General features: G+C 52.8%; 9 protein-coding genes across 9 annotated transcripts; 7 read left to right on the top strand and 2 right to left on the bottom strand.

Annotated features, from left to right (window-relative positions):
• Nucleotides 1-167: 167 nt before the first annotated feature.
• Nucleotides 168-1934, top strand: BDZ83DRAFT_622438 (SPFH domain/Band 7 family protein). Its single transcript, XM_060508332.1, has 3 exons — nt 168-704; nt 796-1151; nt 1208-1934. The coding sequence occupies exons 1-3, from the start codon at nt 446-448 to the stop codon at nt 1526-1528; spliced, it is 936 nt and encodes a 311-aa protein (XP_060364630.1). The 5' UTR covers nt 168-445; the 3' UTR covers nt 1529-1934.
• On the top strand, nt 1935-3044 carry BDZ83DRAFT_622435 (ubiquitin family protein). The gene is made up of 4 exons (XM_060508331.1): nt 1935-2168; nt 2249-2303; nt 2392-2474; nt 2586-3044. The coding sequence occupies exons 1-4, from the start codon at nt 2158-2160 to the stop codon at nt 2668-2670; spliced, it is 234 nt and encodes a 77-aa protein (XP_060364629.1). The 5' UTR covers nt 1935-2157; the 3' UTR covers nt 2671-3044.
• BDZ83DRAFT_622432 (RNA polymerase II transcription factor SIII subunit A) lies at nt 3045-4824 on the bottom strand. Its single transcript, XM_060508330.1, has one exon. The coding sequence runs from the start codon at nt 4491-4493 to the stop codon at nt 3246-3248; it is 1248 nt and encodes a 415-aa protein (XP_060364628.1). The 5' UTR covers nt 4494-4824; the 3' UTR covers nt 3045-3245.
• Nucleotides 4825-4937: 113 nt separating this feature from the next.
• On the top strand, nt 4938-7079 carry BDZ83DRAFT_346774 (transcription initiation factor IIF). The gene is made up of 4 exons (XM_060502491.1): nt 4938-5691; nt 5755-6028; nt 6080-6282; nt 6333-7079. Exons 1-4 carry the CDS (start codon nt 5416-5418, stop codon nt 6672-6674), a joined length of 1095 nt encoding a protein of 364 aa, XP_060364627.1. The 5' UTR covers nt 4938-5415; the 3' UTR covers nt 6675-7079.
• Nucleotides 7080-7143: 64 nt separating this feature from the next.
• On the top strand, nt 7144-8007 carry BDZ83DRAFT_578337 (HAD-like domain-containing protein; the record flags this gene model as incomplete). The annotated part of the gene is made up of 1 exon (XM_060505112.1): nt 7144-8007. One exon carries the CDS (start codon nt 7144-7146, stop codon nt 8005-8007), a length of 864 nt encoding a protein of 287 aa, XP_060364626.1.
• A 387-nt stretch (nt 8008-8394) lies between these two features.
• BDZ83DRAFT_752474 (uncharacterized protein) lies at nt 8395-8994 on the top strand (the record flags this gene model as incomplete). Its single annotated transcript, XM_060514208.1, has 1 exon — nt 8395-8994. The coding sequence occupies one exon, from the start codon at nt 8395-8397 to the stop codon at nt 8992-8994; it is 600 nt and encodes a 199-aa protein (XP_060364625.1).
• Nucleotides 8995-14401: 5407 nt separating this feature from the next.
• BDZ83DRAFT_578309 (uncharacterized protein) lies at nt 14402-15394 on the top strand (the record flags this gene model as incomplete). The annotated part of the gene is made up of 1 exon (XM_060505110.1): nt 14402-15394. One exon carries the CDS (start codon nt 14402-14404, stop codon nt 15392-15394), a length of 993 nt encoding a protein of 330 aa, XP_060364624.1.
• Nucleotides 15395-18239: 2845 nt separating this feature from the next.
• Nucleotides 18240-19719, bottom strand: BDZ83DRAFT_622422 (serine/threonine-protein phosphatase 2A activator 2). The gene has a single exon (XM_060508329.1). It carries the CDS (start codon nt 19583-19585, stop codon nt 18308-18310), a length of 1278 nt encoding a protein of 425 aa, XP_060364623.1. The 5' UTR covers nt 19586-19719; the 3' UTR covers nt 18240-18307.
• Nucleotides 19720-20033: 314 nt separating this feature from the next.
• BDZ83DRAFT_652058 (exosome complex subunit Rrp46) lies at nt 20034-20919 on the top strand (the record flags this gene model as incomplete). The annotated part of the gene is made up of 3 exons (XM_060510500.1): nt 20034-20223; nt 20288-20445; nt 20536-20919. The coding sequence occupies 3 exons, from the start codon at nt 20034-20036 to the stop codon at nt 20917-20919; spliced, it is 732 nt and encodes a 243-aa protein (XP_060364622.1).
• Between the last annotated feature and the right edge of the window lie 178 nt (nt 20920-21097).

The following is a 21097-nucleotide window of genomic DNA, read 5'->3' as shown; positions in this document are numbered from 1 at the left end:
CGCTTCATTTCGTGGAGATCAAAGATGAAGCTTCTCTCGCAAATGGAGGCTAGCTTGCTTGCTAAGAGCTGCCAGCTGTTCCCAGGTGGTGTGAGTAAGAATCTCGGCAAGCAACGACGGGTAATCAATCCGGGGATGGTCTGTGCGTCTTCCTGGTTGATGACGGCTCGAACGAACCAGGAGCTGCCTGAGGTGCTTGCCAGCTGCCGCCGCGGGCACACTCCAAAGCCGAGAGCACCGGCCAACACCATTTTTCGAGCTCCGCCAAACGAACCGTGACGTTGAATACTGGTCTGACAAAGCTCCACCATCAGCTTTCCCATTCCGAAGCTGCAGCAACCCACAGTCAATCGACCTCAATCGACCGCAAAACAGCACCGATCGAAGCTCCCTTGCCCCGAGCTGAATCCCCATCGAACCGGCGCGCCCGCACCCGAACTTGATCATGTCTGGAGGAAGAAATCCCATGGAGGAGGCCTACGAGCGCTTCAGGGCCGTCGCTCAGCAGCAGCAGAAGCGCGGTGGCTTCGGCGGCGGCGGCATGCCCGGCGGCCCTCGCGGCGCTGGCATGGGACTTGCCGGTCTGGTTCTTCTGGGAGGTGCTGCATTCGTGGCCCAGAATGCGCTGTTCAACGTCGATGGTGGTCACAGAGCGATCAAGTATCGGAGGACAACGGGTGTGAGCAAGGAGATCTACAGCGAAGGTAGGCAGCGCCCCTCCACACCACTTGAAGTGGCACTTTTCCTCTTGATATTGGAGAACAAAACGTGCTGACATTTTGCCTCCTCTCTCAGGAACCCACTTGATTATCCCCTGGTTCGAGACTCCCGTCACCTACGATGTTCGCGCGAAGCCCAGAAACGTCGCCTCCCTCACCGGAACCAAGGACTTGCAGATGGTCAACATCACCTGCCGTGTCCTTTCCAGGCCTGATGTCAAGGCCCTGCCTCAGATCTACCGCACTCTCGGCACAGACTACGACGAGAGAGTGCTGCCTTCCATCGTCAACGAGGTTCTGAAGAGTGTTGTTGCTCAGTTCAACGCTTCCCAGCTCATTACCCAGAGAGAGATGGTTGCCAAGTTGGTTCGCGAGAACCTCTCTCGCCGTGCCGCACGGTTCAACATTCTGCTGGACGATGTGTCCCTGACGGTATGTAACTGGCACTCTGTGAACCCCCATGACGTTTTGCTAACATTGCGCCGTAGCACCTTGCCTTTTCCCCTGAATTCACAGCTGCCGTTGAGGCGAAACAGGTTGCCCAGCAAGAGGCGCAGCGCGCGGCGTTCGTTGTCGACAAGGCTCGCCAGGAGAAGCAGGCCATGGTTGTCAAGGCTCAGGGTGAGGCTCGCTCTGCTGAGCTGATTGGAGATGCCATCAAAAAGAGCAAGGCCTACGTCGAGTTGAAGAAGATTGAGAACGCGCGCGCCATTGCTCAACAGATGCAGGAGTCCGGCAGCAAGAACCGCTTGTTGCTTGACTCTGAGGGCCTGGGTCTGAACGTGTTTGACGATAGCGAGAAGAAATAAGGCGTCGGCATTTGGGCGCGAATTCTCCACACTGTACTCCTACAACATCAAAATTTGGCATGGCCTTGTATAATAATGAAAAAAACGCCTCTGAGAGCTTTGAAAACACCTCATCTGCAAACGTATGAGGCTCGAGAGGGATGGTGGAAAATCCATCCGTGTATAACAAACAGAAACTCTTCGGTGTTTCCGGTACAGAACAACAGAAAATTCCACATCACAATTGCCTCTCATTACGTTGCTCATTTGTAAAGTCCTTTATAGTAGCATGCTTGCTACGTTTGGAATTTTGCTCTGTACATTACTTTCTTGGAGAGCCGTCGATCCATTTGCAGCACAGGCCGTCGGAATTGGTGGATGCCTGCACAGCGTTAAGACGTGCCTGGGGTGGGCCCGCGCATTTTAGAGGTCCCCCTCCCCTGCTCGGCTTACAGAAGAGCCCCTCCCCCACCACGACTTCCTGCCTGCGGATAGCTCGAGATTAATCGTGCAACCGTCACATCCTCAACCAACAAACCACACGACCCCGCCAAGTCGAATTCGAATACCACACAACCTCGCCTTCTCTACCTCTTCTCGAATCCAAACTCAACTCCACAGATCGTTGTCGATATTCCACACACGCCACAATGTTGATCAAGTACGCGAATCTTTGTCTTCCGGACCTCTGGAGGCGGTGACCCGCCTGTACCCATTCGAATAACTGCTTACGCCAACTAGGGTGCGAACACTTACTGGCAAGGAGATTGAGCTGGACATCGAGAACGAATATAAGGCGCGTACTTATCCGACACATTGCCCACCGAATACAACAGACGGAAACAGAGAGGGTGAGAATATGACGCTGACCAACCTTGCAACAGGTCTCTCAAATCAAGGAGAAGGTTGAGGAGAAGGAAGGCATTCCGCCCGTCCAGCAAAGACTCATCTACGGTGGAAAGCAAATGTAAGGCGTAATTCCCTTTGGGCGTGTCATGCTTTCGCAAGTGTGATAGGATCTGGGGGAGCTTGGGATAATTCCTACAGAGACCATCCAGCTGACAGGATGCTCAAACAGGGTCGACGACAAGTCCGCATCCGAATATGGCCTCGAGGCTGGCGCTACGTTGCATTTGGTTCTCGCCCTCCGTGGCGGGAACTAGACTTATTTCTGACAACGGCTTTGAGCAAGAGAAGACAGGATAGGAAACAATACGCAGCTCAGGTGGTTTCAGCGTTGTTGAGACAGAGCAAATATCGACTACAGAGCCGATAGGGGATGATATGCAGTAGCAACGTCTATTTGCGACATGGGAGTATCGAATATTGCCTGTCCAAAGGATGGGGGATCTCGAGTCAGGCTGTAAATGCCAGCCTCAACTCTCAAAAGACAAGGACTGCATTGGGATATGGCATCAAGGGAACAATAGACTAGCGTGGAAAGGCTGCCTGCGATAATCCGTACATGGAGAATAGAGCTAGTCACATGAACGTAGCAGGAATCAAAGAAATGGTGCCGAGTTAAAAGCAAATGGGTCGTCATGTTTCTTCAAACGAGTTTAATTTCACTCTGCCGTGATCAACAGGACGACCATACGAAGCTAAAGGGTATATCCTACATCCTACCCGACGCCTGAATTCAATGCTATGTGACCTGTCCCTGTACCGACGCCCCATGACCTTTTATGTTACAATGCTCGTGATTCTTCATTCTGGCAATGCCAGATTATACTGTCCTTTAGCGTCTAGTCCTCTTTTTTGGCATAAAAATGTCGACAGCCTTTCTCTTTCTGGGCAGCTCCTGATTGCCCAGGATTGGTCGAGCTTGTTGCGCTTCGTCCAATGACGCTGGCAAAGGAGGAGATTGCGGGCCGTTGTTCTGAGCAAGTACTTTGTGCGTGCGGAACTGATCCATACTCGTGGAGGATGATGGCTCGGGTTTGGTTGGTGGGCGCTCGACTCTGATATTGCTCTTGGGCCGAGCGGCATTTCCGAGAATACCACCCCCACGTCGCAAACCCGATGGTTGTGAACTAGAGGCAGGTCTGGCGGATGTAGAAGAGTTACGATCCTTGAATGCTGAGGATTGGGCAGGGTTTGTAGGCCTAGAGGAAGCTGCCGTATCCCGACTGTGGCGAGAAGAAGATGCTGCGCCCTTGTTCTTCTTCGGCGTTCCCTCATCGCTGAATAAATCATCATCTTCGCCGTCTGATGAATCGGAAACATATGTGGCTTTGGACTGTGGGGTGACATATGTAGAATGTGTGGGTGGGCGGCTGCTGGTGGATGTAGGCCGAAAGACAGGTTGGCTTGAGATTCGGTGCTCGGCAGCCATCGAGGGCGGGGCCTGTTTCAATCGAGGGGCCCTGATCATACCAGTTGGAACAGCCATGGTGCTTCTTATGCCGACAATCTCCTTGGCCTCTCTACGGGCTTTCTTCATGACGCTAGCGCCCGTTGTCATCTTCATCCTGCTTCCGGCGGCCCAGCTCAGGGAACTCGGGAGCTCCCTCTTCCCTCGAGGTTGCGTTGAAAAGGTGCGACCGGTCTTAGGCGGCTTGGGCAAGAATCTGGCGAACTTGGGGTCTACAATTCTGCTGACGTTGTTGTCCTTCTTCTGCTGAAGCCCCTGGACCCTGGCGAGAAGTTCGGCCTCAGCCTGTTGCTGAGCCTCACGGCGTTCCTCCGCGTATCGCTCGTATATCTTGTACCACTTCGACGGATTCTTGGGCGCGTAATTCTTTTCGTGGCTTTCGGATGGGAATTCCTTCTTGATCAGGCGCAGCCAGAGCTCGGAAGTTTCGCCTTGTATAAAAGGGGAGTTGAGCTCGATCTCTCGGAGCTGAGCCGGATTTGTGACTCTGAGGAGGATTTCGCGGACATGGTGGTATTGGAGGGCGTCGCCATTGCCTACACTGCTGAGTTCTGTGATGTGTCTCTGGCACATAGCAATGCACAGCTCGGCAAGTGACTTAGTCGGCGCCATGGTAGATGATGTAGGTGGAATTTCTGGAAGACGGCCTAGCTGATGGTCGTTGCCGCCGTGATGAGAGCGCTCGGTCGTGGGGTCGTTGATGGGGAACAAGCAAATCGCAGGCTCATTGTTCAAATAACGGATGTAGTGCGTATCTAGGTAATTCGAATAGTAGGCTGTTGTAGCAGAAGGTTTCTGTCAAGGTAGAGGAGACCCCTCGAGGCCCTGTGGCAACAGATCGAGCCGATAAGAAGTACTATATTCAAAAGTAAGATCTTTGTTGTTGCTGGTATATGTAAGTGATGGCGGGAAGTTGCAGGTGGATGGGTCCTTTTAAAGAGGTCACGACCACCGAAGTGCCAGATCCGTAGTGGGGCATGCGGCTTTTAAGTGGTTCCCCAAGCTGACTTACCTTTGACGGGCCCTTGTCAAAAGCTAAGGCAGGGCCAGGCAGTGACTGTCACTGAGGTACCTCTCACGATGACTGACGACTGGGCTCATTATGTAGATGGGCTTGCTTCACACAAATCGACTATTGAAAATTTTGAGCTCATACAAGTAACTTACTTGTATTTCAAGCCAATGCGAACGCATGCCAAAGGATTCTAGCGTAAGTATCTGGAACTTATACTAATGCGAATGCAATAATTGAATGGCATGGTACTCGAACCCTCAAAAGTTGAGGTTGGCTCCATTCTACCCATGTCACATGATTTACGAGCTAGTCTACTTCGGGGCGCAAAGGTACCTCTAGGCTGCTTCGGGTGGATCTCGACTGCCACTTCCAGCTTCTCTCTTGCTTGCTGTGACGGAGCTAAAGATAGATGTGGGCTTTCCTGTTCACTCTGCCGTCATTGCAAAAAACGCCAACCCTTCCTCGACTTCGCGACCTCGGATAGCGACGAAACATCTGAGATAACCCAGAATATTCAATATGGCGGACTCAACATACATCAAACCGGAGCCATATATCAAGCCCGATCCCGAAGCCATACCTGCCGCTCCTGTCGACGACGACGACCTATACGAAGATGCTGGCGATCTGGAGTTCTTCGACCAATTTGGCGATCAAGGCTCCTTCGGCCAGGCATATCTAGCACGCGTTCCGAAGGACCTGTGGGAAGCATGGGATAGCTTGCCGGATGACGCAGAAATCGAGATCGGCACCATGCGACAGTGGGATGTGGTTCGTCCAGATGGCAGCGTTGAGGTACTGTGACATACGCGACGCGACAAGGCTGGGTAGACGGTTGGACTGACTTTTCTCGCGCAGCATCGATTCAAAATGCTACTCAATTCCGACCGCGCCGAGCACCAGCTGATGCCGAAAGAATACGACTTGGAGATGGGCAAGGAGATCGCGCGTAGCACATTCGTTTTCACCGAGGAGGACCTACCTGGCTTCAAGGCAAAATCCAAGGCGCGAACCGACGCCGCAAACGCTGGCATTCCGGCTCGATTCCTGAAACCCAAGACGGAGAAGGTGGAGAAGAAGCCATTTGAGAAGGGTCGCAAATGGCAACCGTACTATCGCAAGGCGATTCCCAGTCAGTTTGATGCTCCCACCATAGTGCTGGCCAGCGGCTAATTCAACGCAGAGAAGACAAAGATTGCCGCTAGAATCCAGTACGAGCTGGCGTGCAAGCCAGTCGATAATGCCGAGAGCCAGGCAATTCTTCAACGGAAGCAAGTCGAGGCTCAGCGGCCCAAGCATACCCTGCAGATCATGGAACAGCGCGCAGCCAACAGCATTATTCACCATGGTTCTGCTGCTGCGGTTGAGAAGTTTGGCTCCTTCATTGTGAGTAGTACTCGATGGGAATTGGTCGATCCAGTACTAATAAAGAACAGAAAACGTCTGCGCCGACCAAGGCCACCAAGCCGAAGAAATCCGAAAACAGATCCGCCCGCATGTCGGAGGAACAACTGTTGGATGGTCTCATGGAGGCTTTCAGGAAGTACGAGTACTGGAAAATGTCGATCCTCAAGGCTAGATTCGACCAACCCGAGGCTTTCTTACGCCAGACATTGGAAAAGATCGCGGTACTTAACAGGTCTGGCATTCACGCCAACGAGTGGTCACTTCAAGAGCACTTGAAGAGCATGGCGTCCGGCGCCACCAACGAGACGGCACCGGAGGAAGCCGCCGCAGAGGACGACGATGACGAAGTGATTATGGAGGATGTCGTCTAGTGAACATTCACAATTATACACAGATCGGGCCACAGGACCCGCAGGGCATCGCAAGGCGTTTGGAAGGGCTTTTTTTTTCGCATGAAAAGTCTTGGATGGAGGTGGCTTTTACAGTTGGGGACTTTTTGATACCCCCTGGGACACCAGGTGAGGACACACGTGTCGAAGGGTTTGCATCTGTCCCTCCCATCACAGAACGATAGAGCAAAACAGAGAAAGCGATATGCACTCTAGCTGGGATACAGCAGATAGGGTCCAAGTCCGATGGTAGTAGCAACACAGTGTCCAGTATTCCAACTTTTGACATGAGCATAGTTGTCTTTCTTTCCTAATCCAACACCACTTGTGATCAAAGTGGGCAAGTGGGGAAGTGCACAGTCGTCACCACTCGACTTCATCGGCTTGGATCCAACTAAGCCAATTTTCCCGAACACAACGACAAGACCGCGCTTTGTCACGTGTTGCAAAAATGCCTCGAGATACTCCAAATCTCGTGTTGGACTTTGATGGTACCATTACGACAAAGGATACAATCGGCACATTGGCAGAAATCGGCCTCCAGTTCCAGCAGCAGCGCGGGGTCGATCTCTCTTCGAAATGGCAGCAAATCCTGCTAGATTACAGCAAAGACCATGCCGACCATGTGTCCACGTACATTCCTATCGCGGATGACAGATCCTCGCTCAAAGACGAGCTCGCCTTTTTGCGGGGTCTGAAGGAGGTTGAGATGCGATCAGTCCAGAGAGTTGAGAGCTCAGGTATCTTCCGAGGCATCAGCCGGGAACACCTTACGCTTGCTGGCGAAACTTGCCGAGAGGAAGGAAGGGTCAAGTTGAGGGATGGTTTTGCGGAGCTCTTGAAAGTTGCTAAAGAGAAGGGCTGGTCCGTCGCTGTAGTCTCCGTCAACTGGTCTAGATCATTCATTAAGGGTGTCCTCTCCGACTACCGCGTCGACATTGTCGCTAATGAGATCGAGTTGGACGGAAGCATCTCGGGACCGGAAGTTGAGGGCTCACCGACGGGCCAGCCGTCGCTGATGACGTGCGAGGATAAGCTGCGAGCCCTTCGAAGATTGGCAGCTTGGCGAGGAATAGAGGATTTTGGGACGCTGGTGTACTTTGGTGACTCCACCACAGATCTCGAGTGTCTTTTGGCAGCCCGAGGGGTTGTGATATCGTCCAATGCCGAGTCCAGTTTGATGAAGACTCTGAGAAGAATAGGATATCAAGTGCCAAAGGTGGAGGATGTTCGGGTGCCCGAAGGCATGGCATGGGCATCGACTTTTGTGGAGGTTCTCGAAAGTGAATACCTATCTATCAAGGAATCCACATAATAAATGTCTGGCCTTTTGAACAATGCTCGTCCCTCCTTTGGTCGTAAGAATGCCATGTTAGGCAGCGCTGCTGGCTCACGCCCTTTGTTCAGATATCCCGGTTGAGAACCGCACAAGAACTCGATCCCCTTTGTCGATTATAGTAGAGAACATCGATTAGAGGCCCGAGAAACATTCCCATGTCTAGAAACAACCGTAGTACTTCGAGATTCGATGTATGTTCGGCTTAGGCAGGTCACCTATGCTACATGGTCTGACGTCGAGCATATAAGCATGTCGAGGTTCGGGTCGAAGTTGTCATGCCAGACCTCTACCTCGACCACAAAACGACAGTAAGTTCAACCCTCCTCGACTTTCCCGCTTCCACTACTTTTTCATCTAGCAATCATGTGTTTCTACCGCGCCACCGTGTACGAGTGCAAGCACAGCGAACTCGGCAAAAAGGTTACAATCTGCAAATTGCAAAGGGACCTTTTCAAGTACACGGAACATACCACTAGTCACACATGCATCGAGCGTCGTGTACACTCGATGAACTGCGTCCGGAAGGCTGGAGTGTGTGACAAGTGCAAGCGTCTGGACACCCTCAAAGACCGCACGGCAGATGCGTTCAAGGGCCTACAGGACACGCTCCGAAAACGCAAGGTTGTCGATGACGATTCTGTGAGTGATGACACTAGGGCCCTCGAGACTTTTGAGGCTGTGAAAATCCCGAAGATTGGACTTGATTCGGATGATGATAGCAGCGCAGCTCACGAGATCTTTGAACTTATCCCGACTCCTAGGCTTGATATGACCCCTGACGAGCTTGATGATGAGGATGCTACTTCATCGAAGGGAGAGACTTTTGTGGCCTCCGAGATCTCGGAAACCTCTGAGACCCAAGACATGTCCGAGTCTTCCCATGAAACGGTCGAGACTATTGACACGAGCAAGAATGTCGGGGAAGATGCTGCTACAGGAAAACCGCTAGGCTCCTCTGTTTGAATTATCTGACGGCAGACTTTGAGATTTTCCATAAACCCAGTCAGAAGACATCCATGTGTTGCGCTGGTACGTCAGTTTTCATCTTGCTTAAGATAACGTTGTGTAGTTTCCCATATTCGATCTAGGGCGGAGTCAGGCGTTAATAAAAATACGTGGAGTTTCGCGTCACTGTGCCATCACTCAGTAAGTTGGTCTACTCTTTGATGCTTTTTTATGTAAAAGGCATCTGGTAATGTCGTGATGCATCGCGAGGAACTATTGAAGGCCTCAAGTGCCCAGCTTGAGCCGCACCTTGCCAGACATAAGTCGTTTCCCCATCTTTTGATATAAGAACCTGGGCCGAGGCTCAGACAAGGAGCCTTCACAGAAAGCAGATGGCCGGCATTAATGGTGGAAGTGAGTATGAAACCCCGACTTTAGTGTTTCATTATTTATAGACGTCAATTCCAGCTTCCAAATGGAAACAGATCAATTCTTTATGCGATAATCGGAAGAAACCCGGCGAGTGAAGACCTAAAGATGCATGTACGGAGTCAATTAGACTACGATATGTCAACACCACCATCACTGCGAAAGAGAACATAATGTAAACAACCTAGGGATCTTTTCTTTTTTTTAGATCGGAGAGATCGTATATAATGGGAGGCTAAGCTACGTATATTTCAACACCAGGACACTGTAGCTTGTGTGTGTTTTGCCTCCATAATGACCTGTATCGTCTGCACAGACTGGCGAGTTGAGCTACGCAAAGCGTTGGACATACCTCACGAGACTTTGCCACTTCTGACTAGGAATTCCGAGAGGTGGGAGTAGCGCGGACCACGACAGCGGAAAGAGGTAAGATCATACCTAGCTGCCATACACCGGGATTCGACTCCGAGATCCGGGCCCGATCCGGTCGAGTTACATCGGGATATACAAGGCCGCCTGACGTCTGGAATGCTCGGGGATCGCCACACCGGGGCTCAGATTCCTCGCCTTGTGTTAGTATTACTGCGGGTTGAACTCCAACGAACGCAATGCCAGCCACGCTTCACCCCTTGCGGGTTTTTACACAGTCGTAACTGAATCAAGAGCAATCACACAATACGAGAAACTTGTCAAGTCACGATGGCAGTATCGTAGCTATTGGCATGGCGTGGGCCTAGAGTCAGTTCCTCCTAGCAAGGCCTCGGCCAGAGCGGCGAAGCTGTCGAGGAAGAAAAGGCATCCGACGGCAAGAAGACTGGATGAGACAATCCAGACACGGCTGGGCCAGGTGTCAGGTCGCCTTTAGACGGGTTGCAATGCCAACAAGCGAGCAGGCTAGCCAAAGCACGCAAAGTATGGCAGAGATGTTTATGGGTGTACGGACTCGTGTGCGACCAAAACTCCCAGTTCTCGGTTTGGACGGAGTGGACTGCTGAGGTGCAGACATGGATGAGACCCGGTAGACTTCTCAGGGTCCTGATGGGCTTTGTTGTTCACAGGGGTTGTTGAGTAGGTCTGTATCAGTCGGACCAAGCGATACAAGTCATCCGATGGCACGAAGGGTTTGAGGCTGGAATAACCCCTTATATCCGCTCTCATACCGCAAAAAATCGTCACAATGTGCGTTGCTTCGAGACGGCTCAGACTGTCAAATGCCTATCGGTATAGGGGGCCTAGAAACGAGGTAGGTAAACTTGGCATAGAGTTGTCTCCATTCTAATGACGGACGAGCGCTGAAGATGATGAACACGAGGTGCATGATGCAGGCTTTGTTCTATGAGGTCAGGTGATTCACGGTGCCAGGCGATACGATGCAGAGAAGCCGGGGGCCGACCGAGGACGTTGGCGTTTGGTGTTTGGCGTTCTAGCCGTGAACATGGTGTATGATGCTGGAGCTGGAAAGGCCGTGCGTGGGTGAGGGTACGGCTAAGGAGGTTGAAGTTGAATGGCAGTGATGCATTTGGTGTGCCAGAATACGGAGCCATCATATAAGTATATAGATTTGCGGTCTGAGTGTTCCAAGTTGACGGTCAAACGGTCCAGGAGCTCTCCTGGCGGAGAGCAAGCCACTGGAAACGTATCTCGGCGAGAACGAGTTTTGTAGCAGCTGGTAAGCGAAGTAGTAGCAGCTGCGCAAACGCCGCATAGTTCGGATGGGACTTGTTGAACAGAGTAACGCGGCTCTGGCTCTGATGAGATCATTAATTTCTGCACGCTGGGAGTGCATACTATAGTGCAGAGCAATATGGATGAGGGTAGGGGCCTTGAACAGCAGGTGGCATGACAGAGGCAGTGGTGTCCTTGGAGATACAGATAGCGTTGCACCCGAGTCTGGATCACAACGACATCTCGGGCGATCCAGAGTCGACTTTTCCATCAAGTTGTCATCGAGTATACTGATACCTCGTAAATCGTAGAGGAGAAAGAATGCTCTTACGTCCAGACAGCATTGGTGAACAGGCTAGGGTTGGGGTAAGTGATTGTTCACCTATATTCCTTGGCTTCTCTGCAGGTACCTGGGCTCTGCACAGGAGTTCCCGGCTCCGTCCGGGCGCTCGGCAAGGCAGAAAGACCTGTTCGAGGAGAGGAGAGGAGAGACCAGGCGTGTTTCGTTCCCATTGACGAGCTATTGGCACTGAGAAGGGGAAGCTGACATATTGAATATTTGAACCCGGGGTTTGAGGCGCCCCCGTCGGCTGTAGGGACCAACTGATTAGCAGTTTTGCCAGGAGATGTACTCGTAGAGAGACTTGAATATAGACTGAGTCCAACGGAAGTCTCAAGCCTCGATCAAACAGTACGAATGATGCCCTCGGATCGTGGAATCTGGATAGGACCTATAGGTACTCCGTCATGGTAAAGAGGATCTACGGCTACCTTCCACAGCACCCAAGCACCCAATGCCATTGTGGAGGGAGAGGAGAGTTTCTGTGCAAGGCGCTGTGTTTCTTTGGCAAGGTGCACTTTACGGTAGGAACCAATGGCAACCTGCCTTAATTGCTTAGGCGAGCGTTTACGTAAACCTACTCTTCACACTAACGACGTGCATGCATGCACTTTACCTCGAGGGAAGGCACCCCAGATGTTGTACCTGCCTTACCTTCCAGATTTGATCTGATTCAGGTACCAACGTACCGCATGTGGCTCAACTCTCAAGCGCTAAGGCAATAGGCAGGAATCTCATAATTATAATCACCGAGAGCCCTTGAAATTCTGGTGTTGTTTGTGATTCGAATCTTGGAAGCCCAGTAAGTCTCCAAACGCAGAGCTGTGCACAACATTCGGACAAAACGGATACGGAAAAGGCATCAGAATTTGGTCGTCACGGGTCACCCTGGAGGTCAGGAGGTACGTTGCGGAGCAGGTTGACGGGAGTGAAGCAAATTGCGCCAACTGGCAACTGCTTGTAAAGTGGGACACAGGGGGGAAAGGAGGAGATGCAACTTGCAAGTGGAAGGCTGCTTGCACCCCGCATCCGCGTGCGCGCAGCACACGGATATCAATCAGGGTCTGGCGGCATCGCCGCGCCGGCCCTCTATTCGCAGGAAAAAAAAAGGGCATGGAGAGTGGAGGACAAGGTATAAGTTGTGGACTCAGGCTGGGCCGGGTGCCGCCGCATCCACTTGGAGCATTGCAGTAATATACCGTCCAGTCCTGCATGCTCAAGGCAGTGTCTGCGTGGTATATGTTTCTCATGCTGTGCCATGAGAGATATACAGAAATAGGAATTGTGCTGACGACAGACTACAGATGAGACAGACTCTGTACTTACTGTGCGGTGCTGTAAGATGAATACCTAGCAAAGGTAGATACATGGCAAGGTACCGAGTACGGTGCATGACAAGCACACAAGCATCTGACAATCCCAGTCCCCTGCAGCAGCGCTTGCTGTTGATCGTGACCAAATGGTTCGCGGTGGCGGGCGCCGCCCTGAGGGGTCTGAGTCTTGACTCTGCAGTACGAATACCAACCAATGTGCCAGTCAAGTATGTATTCAGCTAAGCTTGCTAACCTGAGGTACGGGTAAAGTCAATCTGAGGGACTCGACGAGTTTGGGTGCCCATTGTGCTGTATTCCTGCTGGTGTGCTGCATAAGGTATCAAGTCCACCTCAATCTTCTTTCATCTTCAGCGCCTCTCATCTCTTATTAAGGGTCGCCTGCCAGAAGGAAATCCCCCTCCCAACATCCACTCGTCCCCGACACAACAAACAACCTGTGAACGTCAAGTAGATTGCTAATACAAGCCAGGGGAAGGAAACAGCAAGAAGCGGTCCGACACAGACAGACAAAGAGCCATGTGTAATATGCGGCGTGCAGTGTGCAGCGTGCAGCGTGCAGCAGCGGTTTGCCGATGGCCTAAAGGATGGCGCCCGCCCCCCTCCTTCGCTTCATTACCCTACGCAGTAAGGCACCTTACCAATACAGCTTACTCCTGAGCCCTGGGCCCAAGTTCTCGGTGGTGCTGGACGTGCCCCAAGTCCCCTAAACCGATTAGATACCGGTACTCCCCATACTGGGCTCAGTAGGGTAAAGTGCCTTGGGTGCCAACCGTGCCTTAGTAACCCACCCCCACCCCCTTTCCTCATGGCTTAATGTATACATCTCCACTGCAATTGACAGAGAATACCTTCCAAATGTATTCCGTGCTCACCACATTACCATGTATCTCGCACCTCCTCGGGTACTTGCCTAGGCTCCTAACCAGTGCATTGCTTTACAAACTCCCTCTCTGCCTTCCATCTCCCGCCTCTCCGCCTCCAGCATCCGCGTCCGTCCTCTCTCGTATATCTCCGGGCCTGCTATGGGCACCCCCGGCTACCCTCCCGTCCCTGCCCATCTTCCCTCCTTCAGAATCAGGACCCCTTCGTCAGCCGCCCAGGGCCCTTCTTCTCATTTGCAACCCGGAATGCGTGACTCTGCTTGACACCACCGCCTTTTTATCCTCCATATCGCTGCCCTTCTGCCCATCTTCTCGCCTATTCGTCGTGCCTTGTTTATTTGTCTCGTCTCTCTGCTCCTGTCCTGTCGTTGCTGCAGTTGCACCTCCGCTCCTACCGATTCCACCGACTCTCGCCCTCTGCCTTCCTCAACTTCATTCCTCTCTTTCCCTCCCTCCCACCAGTCCTCCTCGCTCTCCTGCAAACGACACCGCTGGAGAACAAACGGCTCTTTTCTCTCCTCAACGCCCAACCTGACGCCAAAAGTCTGAATCGATCCAGAAGTCGATGCCGTTTCCAAGTACGGCCTGCAACTGATTCGTCCGACCGGTCATCGCGCCGAGCTCTAGTTGTTACCCCTCGAGACAACCGCCCTCGGAAACTCGTGCAACCTTCACAACGAGAAAGGAACCGATTTCCTCCGCAGCGTACAGGCACAGTTCCCCGCAGCTAATGTCGCCCTCGCCAGCCTGGCACATCGGACTGTCCGACATTCAACATGGAGCCCGTTCCCGAGACTGAGAGAATGGAGGAGTTCCGATCCTCACCACTTCCCTCGCTCCGTATACAGAACCCGACATTACTGCCTCCTGCCGTCGCCGAGCCTGAACCTTTGCGAAAGCCCCCGACTCTCCGCCGCCAGACCGATCCCAGTCCCACTTCTCCGACTGCGCCGTCTTGGACCTTTACCCCTCTGCCCTACCGACCACGTACTACCTCGCCCTTGTCCGGTCACCACACGAGATCCAGGTCAGCGGCGAGTTTGGCCCCTCCCATGTCTCGTACCCAGTCTATGCCTGGCGTCAATGGCGCCGGTCATATCCTTTTCTCCCCTCAACTCCGCCCTGCCAGTCCTTCCGGGTCGCCCGCCCGCGTGCGAACACCACGGAAGCCCGTCGACGAGGCATTCCCGACTTCACCTATTCGCGCCTCCGCCTTAGATCCCGATCGACAGACTGCAGAGCGACACAGTTCTCCAAACCTCATTGGAACGACGCCCTCTATGGTCCTGCCCCGACATCGCCGCCCTTCCTCACCATTGAGGAACCCTGGTTCCGCCAGCACTCCCTCATTCGCGATGCCTACCACGCCTACGTATACATCTGCATCGTCTTCACCATCGCTACGAGGATATGACTCCTTCTCACACGGTTACGGGGCCTCTGCCTCATTTCCCTCCTCGTCAGTGCCGTCAACCCCGACATCTACAAGATCGAGAAGCCCAAGCATTTCTAGTCTTGAAACTATACCAGACTCGCCTGATGCGGAGGAGGCAGCTATGGAGGCAGAGAGGATTGCCCAATTGAAGGCTGCCGCAGACGCCGCAGAAAATGGCGATGCCAGTGAGGTGAAGGGCAAGAGCGGTCTAGACGCGCCCTTGCGTGGAAGAACGTTGGGAGGGTTTGGATCGAGAGACAAGCGCAAACGCTGGAGTGTGTGTGGCGCTGAACGACGACAAGATCTCGACTTGGAGACGATTTGGGAAGACTGAGAGTCTGGAGACCTCGGAACAGAACGTACATTGCAAGTACGGACGACAGTGAGGCGGACGTGGACCGAGAAATACCTCAAAGGCTGGAGCAAAGCAAATCGTTTTGAGGTCTGCAATGGCGTACGATTCCCGACACTCATTTGTGCCGAGTGTCTGGATTTCTTTGCACTGCATTTAGCATCGACAAGGTTATGGGCATGGCGGCGTTCAGTGAACTCCTTCTGATACCCTACACTGCATTTCAACTCTCAAAGGGCATGACGAAAAGATTGTAATCATATCTGGTTTCTGTACTTTACTACAGATGGGGGCTTTTACTCCCTTCCGGCGGGACTCGACCGTCCACTTCGAGAAATGGCGTAGGAGGTCTGCTTGTTAATGAAATATACCACATTCATGAACTTTCTTCTCCCTTTTTGAGGCGTCTTGCCGACAATCCGTTGTGTTCTGATGTTTTTGCTCATTGCGACGATGTCTTAGCCGTGGTCGCTTGAAAGGGTTGAAAACCCCCCCCTTGCGTAATACTATCATCCCCCCTCCCACTTCTTCAGGACCCGACTCTCAATAGACAGCACCCATAGTCTTCCCTCTATTCTTGAGCCCTCCACACTTTAAGGGAACCAAGGGCTCGAAGCCTCCTGCGATGGGGATCATGCAACTCCCTGAAGATCTGAGCGACGACAGCGACAGTGTATAAAGAAGGCGATGGCTTACACTCCAATGGTCTCGGTGTATCAGGCAACTCATCATCCATTCAGCTTGACACACTACCCTACAGGAATTGTTGTTCTGACTACTCATTACTTCAGCCTTTCGGTGTCTTCCTATCGCTGTCCAGATCATTCCTCAACGCCATGCAGCAAAGTCTCTTCTTGGGCATCACCGCCCTTCTCCTCGGAAATGCGGTAGCGGCTCCGAAAAGTTCAGACGAACGGGTGAGATTGACAGGAAACTCAAATCGAATCTGACAGGATGGGCAAATTGCTAACAAAAGTGAAAATCAGGTTGTCGCCCACATCGTCCGAGGCCCAGACTCCCGACCGGACCTAGAATCGGGCGAATGGGTTCGTCCCATCGCCGCCCGGGGCCGCTCCCGATTCCACTTCAACGGCACCTCCAACGGGACTTCGTCTGCCGTCGGCACGGGCACCGCCGCGGGGACCGCCAGCAGCACTCACTACACGCTCTCGTACAACACCTCGTCCACTGCTTCCGCATCCTCCTCGTCGTTCCACGCTTCTGGATGTCCGGAGAGTGTCACCACCTCCTTCACCACGGTGGATGTGACGTTTTACATCACGGCGACGACTTCGTATGGCGGCAACTTGACGTCGTCAAGAGGCACCGGCACAGCCTACCTGCCTTCGTCTTCGTCTTCGCTGTCTGTCAACTCTACCAGCTCGAGAGCAGCATGGAACACCACCTCTTCGACTTCCGTGATCCTCTCGACCGGCTACACTTTGCCCGTCAACTCAACAACCGTTTCTTCCGTGGCTCCTTCCGAGTCTCCCTGTCCTGACGACACAGCCAGCACTCACCAGCCGTACCCCAACATCACGTCACCATACTCCAGCTCGTCCTTGACGACGGGATATTCAGATGGAACCGTCACCTCTGTACCCGTCTGGCACAACACCACCACGCCTGCGGCCCCTTCTCAGACAACCGAGCCTTGTGACGATGGCATGAGCTCTAATTCCGCATACATCAACTCAACCTCGACGGCGTTCAGCAGCCAGCTCAACTCCACGGCGCCGTGGTCCACCAAGACATCAACCAGCGCCGCCGTAGAGACACCCTGCGACGACGAGACCAGCACCTCCAGCATGCCCCTTGCCAACTCGACTACGACGTACACTCTCTCCACAAAGACTCAAAATGGAACATATACCCAGTCAGCCACCACCCCGGCCAGCGCCACGACCGAGCCATGCGACGACGAGACCACCTCCAGCGCCTCGGTAGCCCCAACATCGTCCAGCTGGACAACACAGACGCCCGACGTGACACCCTTCCTCCCCAACACCACTAGCAGCATCGTCGCATCCACCGCCCAGGCGACGACGGCATTCTCCTCCATCATCCCGACGGAAAGCTGCGTCATCGACACCTCCATGGCACCCATAACCACCGCCTCGTTGACCACGGTCCCTACCTCGACGACAATCCCGACAAAGACGGTGTGCCAAAACGACGCGCCGACGGGCAAGCCAATGCCAGGTAACAACCACTGCGGCGTCCACGGCTTGCCGGTAGGCAACTACTTCTTGGCTCGCTTCGTCAACAACGCCCCTAACGTACCTGTGACCCTCGAGGGCTGCTACCAATTCTGTGCCGTAAGTTGATTATACTCCCTCCTCCCCCCCCCCCCCCCAAAAAAAAAATACTCTAAGCCCAGCATTGCTGACAAGACTCCTCACTCACAGAGCGTCATGAACACCACCGACGGCTGCAAGTCGTACCGTTTCTACCCCGAAAAGGGTCTCAATGTCCCGCGGTGCGACCTGTACGGCAGCACCGTCGCTTACGCGCTGGACTCCATCGACAACGACCACCCTGATCTGTGGTTCGATCTCACTTGCGGCTCACCGTCCAGTGAGCAGTGGGCGCACCTTCCAGGTATTGAGCGTCTTCACGAGCTCGGCCTGGTGAGGTAGATAGATACCTTATTGAACGGCGACTGAGGCGGCTTGTGCCTAAAATTGAACATACGAAATACGAAGGATGCTGTTAAGCATCGTAATACAACCAGAGAAGTATAATAGGGGGTTTCCACAAGATGGAGTGGCAATATGGAGAACAACTCATAGTAGTGCATAATAGTATAATCAAAAAAGGGTTCATTATTCGTACTTGTTGTCATGGCTTTTTTCCTTCTTCATAATTTGCCATATGGCAGCCCGTCATGAAGGTCTAGTCAAAGGGTATCCGCCGCAGATTATCGCGGGCCCCCCTCTTCCTCATCTCTTGAGCAGCAGCGACACTGCTAGGGACCTTGATGCCGCAGCAATCACCCCATCCGACGTGTTGATGCTTATGCTTGCTCACGTTCCCCGGGTTAATCTCGCCGCTTTCCTCTTCGTGCTCTTCGTCGCCTAGCTCAAAGTCCTGCTCTGTGCTCATCCCATCTACTGCTGAGATGAGTGAACCGAACAGAAAGTGTTGCATGACCGGCAGTTTCCTCAAAACCTCGGCGACGAACATTCGGCGCATACCCCCCTCCACCTTGGTCCATGACTTGGAAGCTGAGATATCGTCCAACATGGGGCTGTGCCATCGTAGACCCTTGACCGTTTTCGTATCGTTGACGAAGTTGACCTGACCAAGGTAGAGATAATCGTGACTGAATTCCTCTAGTGTGAGGTCTTGGTGGATCGCCAATGGTGTGATGAATGGGTGGTGCAGAAGCTGCGAGGCGCCAAATAGAAATGGGAGAAACTGGTAGTCATCCAAGCCCCATACGCCGTGTGAGCCAGCGGGTTCCAGATAGTACGTCAACTGGACGTTACGCATGACCTGCAGGTACCGCTCAAAAACCCTGAGGACCAATGGTCGGAAGTCGTCCTTAGTGACGATTCGGAGTTGGTAAAGGCATAGAAGCCACATGATGAAGTTGAGCTCATGCCCTGATCCATAGTCTATACGCTGCCTGTTGCCAAAGGAATGCTCCAGATAGACCAATACCTCAGTGTTTGCGGCCTCGCCGACGCCCAACCCCGTCTGCCAAGCCGCTGCCTTCTCTTTCACCAGGTCTAGGAACGTCCGGAAGGCCTTGTTTCCAAAGCGCGAGCCCTCTTGATCGTCGGGTGGAGCCTCTTTCACAAATCCATCTACTTCGTCGAGTATGGCGAGGATCGATCGTATCGCAGGGCCGAGTTTGCTATCTTCAACGGCGGAGCGGGGTGTATCTTCGACGGACTCGGAGAGGCCAAAAACGAAAGCTAGAATTAGAGTGTATGTTGGAGACGACAGAAAAAGCTCGTGGTCTTTCTGGGAAAGGATCCGTCTCGAGGGAGTCTTGTATTCGTGGTCATCGAGGCCTAGTGGTGCAGGCAGCGTGGGTGTCTCGGGACGTGGCGTTGGGTTGGAGGGAGTTGGTCGACGTCGGCGGGGTTCTAGTTTGGGAATCTTATTACTCAAGGTAGGCACGGCTGTCGTGCCGGCATGCGTTGCAGTATCTACTGAAGCCATGACGGAGGGTACGAAAGGTCGAGAACAGGTATCCAGTGATAAAGGGATGGTTGTGCAACCAAGTTTGATGGAATATTGAATGATGTTGAAGTCAAAGTAAAGCTTAGAAAGCTCGGAGTGCTGCGTACCTACGTACATACATGCCTGGTCAATGAAGCAGCCCCCCCACCTAAGGTACTTAAGGTACGGATACAGGACGTGCCTGCCGACGCAGATCTTGATTACAATTGGTCTGCTGTTGGGAACTTTGCCTTGTGACAGGTACGTACCTGTGGCTTGCCAACTTCATCCTAATTTTTCCTCCCGGAAGTTGCTTGAGGCAGGATATTCAAGTCGCTGTTGTACGAATTTCGCACTCGCTTTTCGAGCACATCTCAAGGGAGAAATCCTAACTCATCAGTCCACTCCCTTGTCCTTATTTGCCAACATTTCCGCATCATCGTTCGCCATGACTCTCAATTCGAACCCCCAGGCCCGCATCTCACATCTGCCACGAGCAGATGGTTCGGCAACGTTTTCAAGGGGCGGCTATTGCGTGGTTGCGGCCGTCAATGGGCCGATTGAGGTCCAACGACGAGACGAAAACCCCTTCGAATCTGTCGTTGATGTTGTCGTACGACCTGCTGCAGGGGTTGGAGGTCAGACTATCCTTTTTCTGGCACCGTGTGGTCAATTTTGCTCACAATCGTGACGACTATTTAGGTACTGGAGAACGCCAGCTCGAGAACATTTTGCGGTCAGCTCTTCGCCAGCTGATTCCCGTGAAAAACTTCCCTCGATGTCTCATTCAGGTCACGCTTCAGGTAACCGAGACGCCGCAGAATGACTATGCAAACAGCAAAGTAGTACAAGCTCAGTCTGTAAGTGAAGAAGCCCATCTCAGATATCTCAAAGCCACCGCCTGATGTCACATATGGAGTAAAGCTGCTGACTATCCTACTTTATTAAAGAGTCTGCCTCTGCTACCGGCTCTCTTTCACAGTGCCATCTTGGCTTTGCTATCGGCTGCTGTGCCTTTGAAGGCTATTGCCACATGTGCCACATTGGCCGTCGTCGAGAATGGTGATAAGATCATCGTTGACCCGTCTCCTCTGGAGATTGACCAGTCAAAATCGCTCCACGTTGTCATCTTCACGTCCCAGAACGACCTTCTGTTGTTGGAGAGTGAGGGGACTTTCTCTATGGCCGATTGGGATGAAGTGATCAATAAAGGTCAATCAGTGTGCAGCCAGATCCGTCAAGCGGAGCTAGGTGCGGCCATGGACGACGACAGCCAAGACGCGACCGACATGCAGCAGTTCATCCGAACCGTCATGGAATCGAAGACAGCGTAAAATCTGCCCATCAATCGAAGTATACAGGGTCTTGGAACCGCCGAGCAACAACCCAGGCGCGGGTGATGCCTTATTCAGGAGTTCTAGTGAAGGAGAGATATCGATACTGGTCTAATGCAGTCGATGATGAAAAGCATGATACCAACGAAGAACGCGCGGCATCGACGTCTAGGCATCG

The sequence above is a fragment of the Colletotrichum acutatum genome (genome assembly GCF_030867785.1).
Source record: "Colletotrichum acutatum strain CBS 112980 chromosome Unknown BDZ83scaffold_50, whole genome shotgun sequence".
NCBI lineage: Eukaryota > Fungi > Ascomycota > Sordariomycetes > Glomerellales > Glomerellaceae > Colletotrichum > Colletotrichum acutatum.
Note: the sequence above shows the minus strand (reverse complement) of the source record. Positions and strands in the feature narration are given on the sequence as shown.